The 13,400-nt window shown below is 39.4% G+C and overlaps 1 protein-coding gene across 2 annotated transcripts in view; it reads right to left on the reverse strand.

The window, feature by feature from the left end:
* Window positions 1-6,144, reverse strand: part of LOC126248506 (host cell factor 2) — a 294,659-nt gene extending 288,515 nt beyond the window's left edge. For both annotated transcript variants that reach the window (XM_049949544.1, XM_049949543.1), the window contains exon 1: window positions 5,940-6,144. In XM_049949544.1, the coding sequence (XP_049805501.1) occupies window positions 5,940-6,099 (160 nt within the window). In that variant the 5' untranslated portion in view covers window positions 6,100-6,144. The remainder of the gene's footprint in view (window positions 1-5,939) is intronic.
* Between the last annotated feature and the right edge of the window lie 7,256 nt (window positions 6,145-13,400).

The raw sequence follows: 13,400 nt of genomic DNA on the forward strand, positions 1-13,400 counted from the left end.
TGATCACTCACCAAACAGCAGATGAGTTGTCGAAAGCCCCCCCCCCCCCCCCCCACACACACACACACACACACACACACACACACACACACACACACACACACACACACACACAGAGAGAGAGAGAGAGAGGCGCAATCTAGTCAAGAAGTGGTCTCTAACCATTTATTTATACTAGCTGAAGACAAGTCTTAGTTTAAATTTATTACCAAAAGTTTCAGAAAGCTCTTGAATGATCTACTTCTAAGCTTTACTCGATATGCTAATAAACTTTTGGAGATACACAAACTATATGTTATATTAAACAACAATGTACAGGTTTTCTATTAAAACCCAGGGCGAGACAAAATGCTGTGCTGTGAAAATGTGTGGGTTCACTTTATGAATGATCCCAAAAGACATACCCATTTACTTTTAAGCAATTTCAGTTCCAAATCATGGTTTCATTAGCAATAACATTAACCAAGGCTGGCTCTCTCTCTCTCTCTCTCTCTCTCTCTCTCTCTCTCTCTGTGTGTGTGTGGGGGGGGGGGGGGGGAGAATGGAGGGGGAGAAGGAGTGGGAAATGGATATAGAAAGGTAGGGAGGGGGGGAGAGATAGAGAGAGGGGGGAGGGGGGGCGGCAGAGGAGGATATGGACAGATTTGGGGGAGGGGGGGGCAGCAATTGAGATGTATATTCCATATTTATTAACAACTGCGAAGCTATGTTGCGCTTGCTAGCTTTATACATAACTGAGACTAACAAAGGCAATGAGTAGGCAGAAAGAGATATTCCATAGACTTAATTCCCATGGGATTCATGTTGCTTACTAGAAGAAGAATTTTATAGTACTCATAGTAGTTATCACATACAATCTCAAATTCTTACTACAGGCTGATCGACTACAGAGTCCTGCAACTGTGCATTTCTGTTATGAGGCCTTTCTTAGGACACTGCAATGACCTTTGCTCTGGTCTTGACATACAAACAGGCAACACTTCAAAAGCTGTGTGGACAATGACCATTTTTCACACAAAATCAATTTCAATGCCCAATATGTCAAGTAGCCTTGCCAATACCAAACAAACAACAGGCTGTTGATATTTCTGGCCTGAAAACTCAAGGAATGAGTAACTATATAAATAGTCATGGGAGAACTGTTTCACTATATCCAAGAATGTTAGGACAATATTAAAATGGAGGTAAGTTGTCATTACAGTATTAACGTATCAACTATGCTACAACCTGCATGCAGTGCTATGTGGTGTCAAACTCAAGTGAATCTAAATGCATTAAAAACAATTATAAGGTCAGCCCATATCAAATCCACTAACTGATTTTTGAAATCCCAGACTGATCACTTTTTGTACACTTACAGACAGTTGTTTACATGAAAAATCCCAAATTAAAAATTTTTTGGACTGTTCATGTTTTAGTTATTAACTTTTAAATCATCCAAAGTTACGTAGTTTTTGTTACATTTTGAAACCTTTTTAAAAAAATCACCATATCTCAGAAGGTATTTGACTTACAGATCCAAAATTTGCACCATTATATTTAGTTTATCAGCTATGAAAGTATGTGCTGGTTGACAATATTCATAACAATGCTGAATTTCCCCACATGATTTTTTTTTTATTTTGAAAATTTCAAAATCTTATCTATATTTTCAAGAAAAAGAAGTATGTCAGTCATCCATTTTTTGTTAATGTGTGTGTCAAATTTTGTGATGGTGTTCCAGAGGGAATATTTAAAAATAAATTTTATTTTATTGAGAAGTGTAACACGTGCATAGTCTGTAGGGCTTTGGACTTCTTACTAAGATGTATTGGGGGGGGGGGGGGAAGGCTGTCAAGTCCTTTTATTTAATGCCACCCAATTTATGACATTAGAATTTTAGACTTAGATGTAAATTCACATTTGGCTTTCCCATGTTAACTGGGAAGATGTTTTAACATACACAGCAACTCATGCTTACAGAAACTACTAATAATTATACCTCCATTTTTACAGATACACTAATATCAATAAATACAATTAATTAAACAATGATTTAGCTGCTGTTATTTAACTATGTGTTACCCGGGTGCCTTGCAAAGAGAATTTTTTTTACTCTTTTTTTACTCATCTTTAATACGAAAGATGATACGGTGATCCACACAAAACCTGTCTAAAATTATGCATTGCACATTTCTTTTAAACGGTATAACCTAGTTCTTGCAAGCTATAATTACATAACTGATGTAACAACATGTTCTTTTCTGATATAATCAGAGGCTTTTTGCAGTTCTTCACCTGCTAGTCTATTCTCCCAGTGGCAGTTGAATTTTTTTTTTTTTTTTAGCACATCAATTTATCTGGCCTTCTTGATTATGAAAAAGAATGGGTTGGTCCACAATGATGTGTGAACAAAAGGTCTACTTCTCCTTTCTCATCTCTCTGTACAACAGAACCCATCCATTTGTTGTCATAGGCACAAGCAACAAGTCTTGTAATCTGTTGAAAAGCATTTAGCATCTGGCCCCACTTTAATTTTATGAACATCAAAATCCTTAAAATCAGAATCAAGTTTTGCATTGCCTCTGGCTTTGCTCATAAAAATAAATTCAGAAACTCTTGTGTCCCTGTGACTGATACGGCTTTAATAAAAACTTTTTGCCGAACTCCTCTTTTATGCTGCACACTCATCATTTGGCATGTAGAAGTGACTCAAGGTGTATATGCTTTACCCCACTCAAATAACTGGAATGAAGTTAATATTTGATCATGTTGTGCTTCCATACTTAATATGAATGTTAAGAAAACCACTTTGACTATCATGTGCATTTATTAATATATGCTTTCATTCTCTATGGACATCCTCAGGTGACAAAGTGGTACAAATGTGTCAGTGTCACAATGCAAAATGCTTTATTTCCCAATAGAACATTCAACTGCTCATGTCTGAATATGACAAGCACATTGTTCCACTTTGTGGGCTGCACTTTGTGCTTCTTGTATTCCAACGTATGCCTCTGAACATTTTATTGGGCCAATAAGCATTTTACCTCATGACACCAGCAGTTTTCTGCCACTTCATTCCCTAAGCACATGTGCTTAAAGAGATATGTGTACAGTGGAACTGATCCTCTTTCCCTCACAGTGCTTTGCTAATTTTAACTCAATAACTCATATCTACTGAAGTGAATTACTGTCACAATAGAAGTGAATGCGCACGCACGTGCACACTGTTGTTCTATAAATGTGAGCTACAACTACTGTACATTAAAAATTATATAGAATGGCAAATGCATACTATACCTTACATTATTTATGTTAATTGCTATATGGCATAGTTTAGTACAACTTTTAAATGATGTAGTGAAGTGTGCTTAATTAGTAGTCAATTTCATTTCAACAATGGTTTGATGTTCATCAAACCAGTTTACAAATCAAGTGCAGTTGATATAAAGCCAGCAATATGAATAGCTGTAAAATAAAATTATTTACAGGTGTTTCCTTTAGAATACCACCATGAAATTTGGCACACTTTAACCAATAGTGTACGACTAACACACAATATTATTTGCCCTACAAAAATTTAAATATGGTACACATTTATCCTGCCTTTAATTTAGCATAGAGTAACAAGTAACTAGACTGCTCACAGTACTCTACCACCTGTTTTGTTTTCAGCAGCTATGTTTAAAATGGAGGAGAAAAAAAAAAGCTACTTGCATATATCGCTTAATGCAATACAAAAAAGGAAGTACTGGAAGTGGGATAATTTCAAACCATGGGTTTCAGGAGCTGTACGACAAATGTTTAACACATCAACAAACACTTGAAATATTTGTGAAACTACTGCTTCATGCAATACTTGTCTACAAATCTCCAAATCTGGTCTCGATACACATCTTTCCAGAACCAACAAGACTTTTTTTCCTTCTTTAAAAACAATATTTTATCTGGCCATTGTGCTTTTTCCAGATAAATAACATTACTCAGTTCAGTCTTAGTCATATCTAAGTAAAGAAATTTCTATCCCAAAATAAAATGAAAGTAAATATGCAAAATATATGCCTTTTGTAAACATGCTATATTTCATTACCCAACTTTTTAATTGCGTATGTACACAATATTTACAAAATGTATGCTACCAGCATACTTTGCTTATCAGCTAAACAACTGTTCAAAAGGGTACCCGATTCTCACAGACACAATCAATTTTCTGTGATGTGTAATTATTATCTCAGACTCCACCGGCATTGTAAGATCGTGCCAAATTCACCAACAGGGCTTAAAAAAAGTCAACATCCATAACAGAAAACATTTTCAGGTAGTTTTATGTCACATGACTTGCATGTTTTACATAAGTATTACAGGCAAAAATCATATATAGATAATTAAATAATGAAACGGACAGCCATTACCAGTAATCAGCATTTCCTTGTGTTATGTATGCAACATTTTAAGCTAGTATGAGTTATACAATGCCCTTTCATTTTTCATGGTTTACATATTACATATGCACCAAAATCTTACTATGAGACCCAGCTTAACACAGCTTTTCGAATTTACCTCTCAGTTTTACTTATAAATAACAAAAAGTGTTAATTATGGAGCAAACACAGATCCCAGGCTATTCTATGGCCCAGTTGTTACTTACGAATACCACCTATATAGGTATTGTACAAACTAACACAGACGACCAAGTGCCCTTTTTTAATTCTAAATTAAATAAAATGTAGACTACTACTAGTGATTCTAAATATTATGAAATGTAGTTAACTACTGAAACCCGTACATTCAGTAGCCCCTCCTAATAAATGTATCTTCAAGCTAACAGACAATTAAAAAGTCTTAATAAAAACTAAACGCTCTTTGGGGAGTGGGGGTTTGAGAGTAATCATACTTAGTCATCAACCACTAAAACTTTAAGATAACTAAATTGTTTAACGTCGGGCAAAATAGTTACATTTTAAACTTTTCAAAACAAACTAAATAACAATACTATTTTTCTTAAAAAGTTTACACATATGTAGTATTGATATTTATGGGGAACAAATGTTTTATATCGCGAGAAAATATTTTTCCCAATTAACAAACATTCACACAAAACTGAAGGTAACATCGGCACACACCAAGTATTCGGTTATTTCCAATACTATTAGGGCTCAACATACTGAATGAACCAGCCTATTGGAGAACAATCACAAAACATACTAAATCTGAGTCGATGCTGAACTGCTCGTATTTATAAGTGCAGCCGTTTATATATTACATATAACTAGAAACAAAATCCATAGAAACAAATCTACATTAATACCAGTCTTCCATTTAATACTGTCCACTTTACTAGATATACAAAAACTGTATGACTTCCTCCCTACTATTATCCATCAAGCACTCTATACAATTTATCCACCTTTCACAAGACATCGTACATTTATTGTACATGAAAACCAGTAATGGTGGACATAAACAAATCAAATCACTCCAAAAGTCAAACAATTTACACATCCGTATAAAAAACCTAACCAACTCTCACTTCTAGAACTTTAACTACGTCGCGAACAAGATCGAACGTACAATTTTCATAACTATGAGAAAATTCAATACCTAAATCTTATGCCCACGAGAGAGCACACATTCCACCTGGCAGCAGTTTTCGAACTTTAAACTTCGCGGATACACTACGTCACTAAACAAAAGACAGTTGACATTTAACCTAACAGACTTCAGATCATGTTTCTAACTGGAGGCTGCCATATTGAATACTAAGACCGCCAAATCATGTAATCTTGCGAAGACAATAGCGATAAGTATCCTGTAACACAAATATAAACCGCTTATGTTCATGTACTCAAAAATGTAGTGTCATAAAGACCGCAGGTTGTTCAGAAGGCAGTAAATACGCAATGTTATGAAAATCCTGACAAGCGCCATTTTCGTATCGAATTCCGAACAACGCTTACCTGTATTGAATACATGCAGCTCATCTACTATGCCTTCATTGCCTCCTCCGAAGACCACCATCAAATCTTTAATCGCCACTGCCCTGTGACCATGCCGCGGCCGAGGTTGAGGCCCTGCAGAATTTGTGATTCGTTGCCACCTCAAGATAGGAACCGCCATAACACATTATCCCGTAAGATGCACAGTCCGGGGCCGCTACAGACGCTTTTCTCAGCGTCAGATATAAACAAACGAGAACTGCCAGAGATCACGAACTATACAACTGGAGATATTCTACATCAGTGTTGTCACAGAATAAAGTGTATTATGTAAATTTTCTTAACTTTCGCGATATATTAATTGATAGGAACGATGGATTTTAACATTAGATGCGCTGCAACGAAAACATTGCAGAAAGAATTGTGCAGTTCATGAACAATATCTGAAACTTGATCTTGTATTAAATAGATAAATTGTCAGGGTCATGTAATTCTCTTACGTACTTTTTATATTTACAGCTTTGCACGTTTTGCTTGATGAGCTGAAACAAATAGATACCTACTTAAAGGTACAATTGTTTTGTTATGTGTGTAGTTTTGATAATTGTGCTTCAGCTTTTAAATTTAAGAAATTACGTGTGAATAAATACGCTGACATATCGAAATTCGCCAAAAAATTTATAAAGTAAAATTCCCAAAGCATCTTATAAATTCATAGATGTTTAAGTACTTAATGAGATTATGTGTCGGGTGTAATCTCACGTATGAGAAGGGTTGCTTCTGTAACTCCTTTATTAATCTAGTAGACACACTGGACGAAATAAACATACAATAATTTTTTCTTTCGATCATTCTAATTAAGAAATAAAGTCTTCTATCAGTTTAAGAATGGAATTAAGCAATATTTTCTTTGATATCTCTTTCACTTTTGGAAGATGAAATGCATGCAAAATTTTGTTAACAGCTAAGACTATCGTCATTTTCTTACATTTTTCTGTCCATTATATTAAGACGATTATTCTATCATGCAGTTGTTCATCAGTGAAAAAAATTCTGTAAGGCTGAACTTAATTTAATTTTATTCATTGTTTGCAGTGTTTCTTCTGTGACTGTATTACTTCCGTAATAATAAAGAACAACATGCCTTTAGCCACAGATCGTGATTTTACACTCCTGGAAATGGAAAAAAGAACACATTGACACCGGTGTGTCAGACCCACCATACTTTCTCCGGACACTGCGAGAGGGCTGTACAAGCAATGATCACACGTACGGCACAGCGGACACACCAGGAACCGCGGTGTTGGCCGTCGAATGGCGCTAGCTGCGCAGCATTTGTGCACCGCCGCCGTCAGTGTCAGCCAGTTTGCCGTGGCATACGGAGCTCCATCGCAGTCTTTAACACTGGTAGCATGCCGCGACAGCGTGGACGTGAACCGTATGTGCAGTTGACGGACTTTGAGCGAGGGCGTATAGTGGGCATGCGGGAGGCCGGGTGGACGTACCGCCGAATTGCTCAACACGTAGGGCGTGAGGTCTCCACAGTACATCGATGTTGTCGCCAGTGGTCGGCGGAAGGTGCACGTGCCCGTCGACCTGGGACCGGACCGCAGCGACGCACGGATGCACGCCAAGACTGTAGGATCCTACGCAGTGCCGTAGGGGACCGCACCGCCACTTCCCAGCAAATCAGGGACACTGTTGCTCCTGGGGTATCGGCGAGGACCATTCGCAACCGTCTCCATGAAGCTGGGCTACGGTCCCGCACACCGTTAGGCCGTCTTCCGCTCACGCCCCAACATCGTGCAGCCCGCCTCCAGTGGTGTCGCGACAGGCGTGAATGGAGGGACGAATGGAGACGTGTCGTCTTCAGCGATGAGAGTCGCTTCTGCCTTGGTGCCAATGATGGTCGTATGCGTGTTTGGCGCCGTGCAGGTGAGCGCCACAATCAGGACTGCATACGACCGAGGCACACAGGGCCAACACCCGGCATCATGGTGTGGGGAGCGATCTCCTACACTGGCCGTACACCACTGGTGATCGTCGAGGGGACACTGAATAGTGCACAGTACATCCAAACCGTCATCGAACCCATCGTTCTACCATTCCTAGACCGGCAAGGGAACTTGCTGTTCCAACAGGACAATGCACGTCCGCATGTATCCCGTGCCACCCAACGTGCTCTAGAAGGTGTAAGTCAACTACCCTGGCCAGCAAGATCTCCGGATCTGTCCCCCATTGAGCATGTTTGGGACTGGATGAAGCGTCGTCTCACGCGGTCTGCACGTCCAGCACGAACGCTGGTCCAACTGAGGCGCCAGGTGGAAATGGCATGGCAAGCCATTCCACAGGACTACATCCAGCATCTCTACGATCGTCTCCATGGGAGAATAGCAGCCTGCATTGCTGCGAAAGGTGGATATACACTGTACTAGTGCCGACATTGTGCATGCTCTGTTGCCTGTGTCTATGTGCCTGTGGTTCTGTCAGTGTGATCATGTGATGTATCTGACCCCAGGAATGTGTCAATAAAGTTTCCCCTTCCTGGGACAATGAATTCACGGTGTTCTTATTTCAATTTCCAGGAGTGTATTAAAATGCACGATACATTTCGAGCCCTGGGAACTAATCTCCAGGTGCTCTGACAGTCTACATCAACTTTACATGGTTTCGAATTGTGTTATAAAATGTGCTGTGTCAAAATATTTGTGCAAATTTGCTATTTAATAGAAAGTGTGTACTTATACATAATCACAACTAGAAACAGCCCAGAATTAAACGAAATGATGTAAAGGTGATGTAGACTGTAAAAGCACCTGAAGGTCGACCCTCAGGTCTCGAAATGCATCGTGCGTTTTACTAAAATCAAGATTTGAGGTTGAAGACCTGTTATTCTTTATTATTATGAACTTCATTTGTTCATTCAACATTAATAGTGTGTCAGTCCGATTTCTTTGTACTGCGGGAACTATACTGTTGTTAAATATGATTATTTCATTTAAAATTACAGCAGAAAGAATTTCAAGATGAATACCTACATATTAGTGTCATATAGTCAGGCTGATTCCTGCAACTTTACTATACACAAGTAGGCTTTTAAGCAATTGTAATTTACATAGTTTTCAATGAATAGGAATAATTCAGTGCAGTTTCTTGTGCTCAACCAATCTTCGAGACAGCTGCATATGGGTTTATATCATGATTATGTTCTATTCCATGCAACTTGAAGATCAGTGGACATTTTTAGACAAGCAAAGACGTAGCTTTTACTGAGGCCTGAAGTTTGGTGAGGTAATCTGGTGGCATCAGGAAGTTTGTGTGTGTTACTAGCTTCGTTTGAGCAGTTGCCAGTGAACACCAGAAAACAGGCATTATGGCACATGCGCAGCTGTGTTGACGTAGGAAGCCCGTGCTTGGTGTTTGCTCTGCTGATACACTTTGTGTAACATTTCTATTAGGGATTTCGAGCACTCTGGGGCATCACATGAGCACTGCAGCGTGTTGTTTGAAGTGGATATATGAAGTTATTGTACTTGGGGCAATTGTTTTATCCGAGCGAGGTGGCGCAGTGGTTAGCACACTGGACTCGAATTCGGAAGGATGACGGTTCAATCCCACGTCAGGCCATCCTGATTTAGGTTTTCCGTGATTTCCCTAAATCACTCCAGGCAAATGCCGGGATGGTTCCTTTGAAAGGGCACGGCCGACTTCCTTCTCTGTCCTTCCTTAATCTGATGAGACTGATGACCTCGCAATTTGGTCTCTTCCCCCCAAAAGCCCAGCCAAGCAATTGGTTTATCACATTTTTTCCAAATAAGGAATGCAAGATAAGAAATCAGTCCCTTACATATTATTCATTACATAGGCTCTACAGCGCAAAGTACCCTAATATTGTGCTATGTTGCGACTTTAACATTGTGTAACATTTCCATTCATGTTTACATCCACACAGCACTGCAAAATCCTGGTAAGAAGGAATACAAATGTCTTGCAAAAAAAAAAAAAAAAAAAAAAAAAGAAGGAAAACTGTTGTTTGTCTATACCACAACTAAGGACAATAAGTTTTACATGACTTTTGAAACTGTACACAGTATAAACAAGGTTATCTGCAGAGGTCGAGCGTCCATTAAAGCTCTAAGGCTGAGCCTACTCAAACAATTCTAAAATAATTCGTCTAAACTGTATTTAATCCGATCTGATCATATAACCTCGTAAATGTTTCCAAATATTTTATGTTTAAACTTCGTGTATGCACCTGCCAGTATAATGCATCACTCTTCTAGCTTTGCAACCAATACAAGCTTGGAATTCCATGCTCGATATGAGCATGAGCAGTAAGCCTGTTTCTTTCACGTGGTGGACTGGGGTTTCTACAGCATGAATGCAGTTGTAAAAAGCTGATGTTTGATTTTTTTCTACGTCTCGCCAGCAGGTGGATACACACATAAGTGCAAAAACAAGTTATTCAGTAGTTTTCTAATAGACAGTGCTACTTCACATCGTCCAGCATGCGAGTAGCAAGGCAGGCAGGATGAGAAACCATTAACTCTTAATTTAAGTGTTTATTTAAAACACAACAAACACGAAGACATTCATAATTCATAGAAAATGAATGTAACTACATCATTCGATGTTGTTGCAAGATGATAGGAAATAGCCTATGCATTTTCATTGTTCCTCAGATTAAAATTTAATAATCTTACTTATTTCAAACGTTGGCAGTTCCGCAGCTTGTCTGTACATTTTCATATGAACAGTATTAGGCCTCCTCATGGTGAAACCCAGAACACAAATTGTATAGTTAAAATGTAGTTGGTAGTGGTAGTGATTAACTGATTAGTTAAGTATATTTCGGTGTTCCCTGTCATGTGTGAGGGATCATCATCAATTTGTCTTGTCACTGTGTTGTCGGTAGGAAAACTATAAGTTGTCTAATATTTAAACCTTTATCTTGTAAAGCATGGTACTGCTGACTACCTCAGACTGCCATGGACACGTTTATTTCATCACAAGATCCAATGAAGTTTTTAATTGTAAACCCTGCATCCTTCTCATGTCTTTCTTTGGAAGATAAACTCCTGGTGAAAGAACGAAAGCTGACTCCAAGTCTGTCTATTAAAAAGTATAACGGAAATTTTGTAAGATGTTTCTAAACACAATGGTACATTGCAAAACCATGGTAAAATGGTAGTGTTGCAAGGAACAAACCTTTTGTTTTTATTGTGTACTATCTGGAATGAGTAATGACGGTTTTGGAAGGCATAGGTGGGAAGCAGACGAAGAGAGTCTTCAAAATTTCCTTTCGAATGTCAAAAAAACGAATTTTACATTTCACACATTACAGCAGCTGTTAAATACAATCGGCTAGGTACAGTAAGAATTGACCATGTTCATTCAGAAACGACATGTTTGGAAGCTTTGAAACATAATGAAAAGGTTGAGCAAAACAGATGTATAATGAAGAGACTTTCTGCTTTTATCATGGTAAGTGCCAGCTCTTTGATATCATGACAAATATGGAATCCTGTATTTGGGCAAATATTCGTGTACTAGTTGAGTTTAATACGCACAATATAGAATCGTGTTATGAGAAGCACATCAAGTTATAAGGCAGACTGCAGACCACTGAAATGAATAAAGACACTTGTTATCAATGACAAATAGCACTTTCTACTTATAAGAGCACTTTCATAAAGTGCATACTATTAGAAGAAAAGCCAAAGTTGATCAAAGCTGGTTAAAAGCACATTATTAAGCTAAACCTGTTAATATTATATTGTTAAAGCACTTAAAAAATACATAAACTGTTTGAAAACTTCGGGAATTTCGGATAAGATAAACTCTAATGTAAGTATTTAGACTTACATAAAATACAAAAGCAAAGAAAGGTAAGACGTTTTTAGTGATGTTTGCATTGAGACATGTTCCTTTCCTTGTATGGTCCTTCTGCTGTATGAAAAATTACAGCCAAATACGGCGTATGTATTGACTAATATGTCAAAACTGTGAAGGCAACCTAGTTGTGGATCAGTCTGTTCCCACTTTATACAAGTGTTTCATCAGTAAATAAACACTGTTTACACGTCCTTTGTGCTCGCCGCCATATTGCTACTCCAAACCGCTAGCTTTAGTGACGCCATTGAGTTCAAATAGCTCTGCAGTGAACATTCGGATGCGCAGAACAGATATTGTGTTAACATAAATAGCCACCGTGGTCACGTGATCCCGGAACATCGCAGGTTTTGATTCTTCAGTTTCTCCCGGCGTATTTCTTGCTCGAACAGTCCACGGGTGTACTGCCGGTCCATAGTGTCCAACAGGCACAATATTTCAGCGATCAGACATGCCATCTTCAGGTGCGCTGAGGAACTGTGCTCCTGAGGGCGGGCAGCCGTCTTAAATCCCCTCCCCTCACGAGGCGTTCTCCCGCGGTCCGCGCCCGCGCGTCTACGGTCCCTGAGACGCTGGCGTCGGCGTCTGTGGTGGCGTCGGTGTAATAGCCACGTCCGTCCTAGTCGCCCGTTCGTTTTCTTTGCTGAGCGTCTTTTTAATTAGACTCAATGCTGGTTACCATGCCCTGCTGAAGTTGTAGCCGCAATCTCGGTTGATGAACCAGTCCCTGGTACTAATTTCGATAGCTTCTCTAACGACGCTGTCCCAGTGTTTAGATGTCTGTGCCAAGATCCTGGTATTTTGGTAGTCGATTTCGTGATTTTCGGACAAAACAGTACTCTGCAACCGCCGACTTGTTGGGGTACCCAAGTCGAGGGTGCCTCTGATGTTCTCAGCAACGATCTTAGATGGTGTGCACTGTCTGTCCAATATAAGTCTTCCCACATTGACGCAGAATCTGGCATATGCCGGCCTTCCGCAAACCGAGACCGTCTTTGACACTTGCCATTAATGCTCGTGTTCTATTTGGTGGGCAAAAGACAGTTCCTACTTGGTGTTTCCTCAATATTCGTCCTATTTTCCCCGATAGTGCGCCAGTATACGGTATAGGGGCAGTAGGTATCCCTCTCTCCGTGACTTCTTCCGTCTCCACACGCTGTACTGTAGAACTGGCGTGGAGAGCGCGTCTGATCTGCCATTCCGAGTACCCGGTTTTCCGGAATACAGTTTTGAGATGTTCCAGCTCTTGGGGCACATTCTCTGCGTCAGAGATGGTGTGCGAACTGTGCACCAGTGTTTTTAGCACCCCATACCTCTGCGCAGGGTGGTGGCTGCTACATACACCCAAGGACAGTTCGAGCATTATAGGTTTTGTCCTTAAAGATTTGAGAATGTCATTACCTCACTAGTACACAGTCTCTTTGTAGGTGTGTTGGATTTGGTACAGACTCAATTTGCATTTGATACATGGAATAAATCGGACTCTTTATCTCTGAAGAGGAAAATGAAGAAGTTCAAATGGCTCTGAGCACTATGGGACTTAACATCTGAGGTTATCGGTCCCCTAGAACTTAGAACTACTTAAACGTA

Source organism: Schistocerca nitens, chromosome 3, assembly GCF_023898315.1.
Source record: "Schistocerca nitens isolate TAMUIC-IGC-003100 chromosome 3, iqSchNite1.1, whole genome shotgun sequence".
Taxonomy (NCBI): Eukaryota; Metazoa; Arthropoda; class Insecta; order Orthoptera; family Acrididae; genus Schistocerca; species Schistocerca nitens.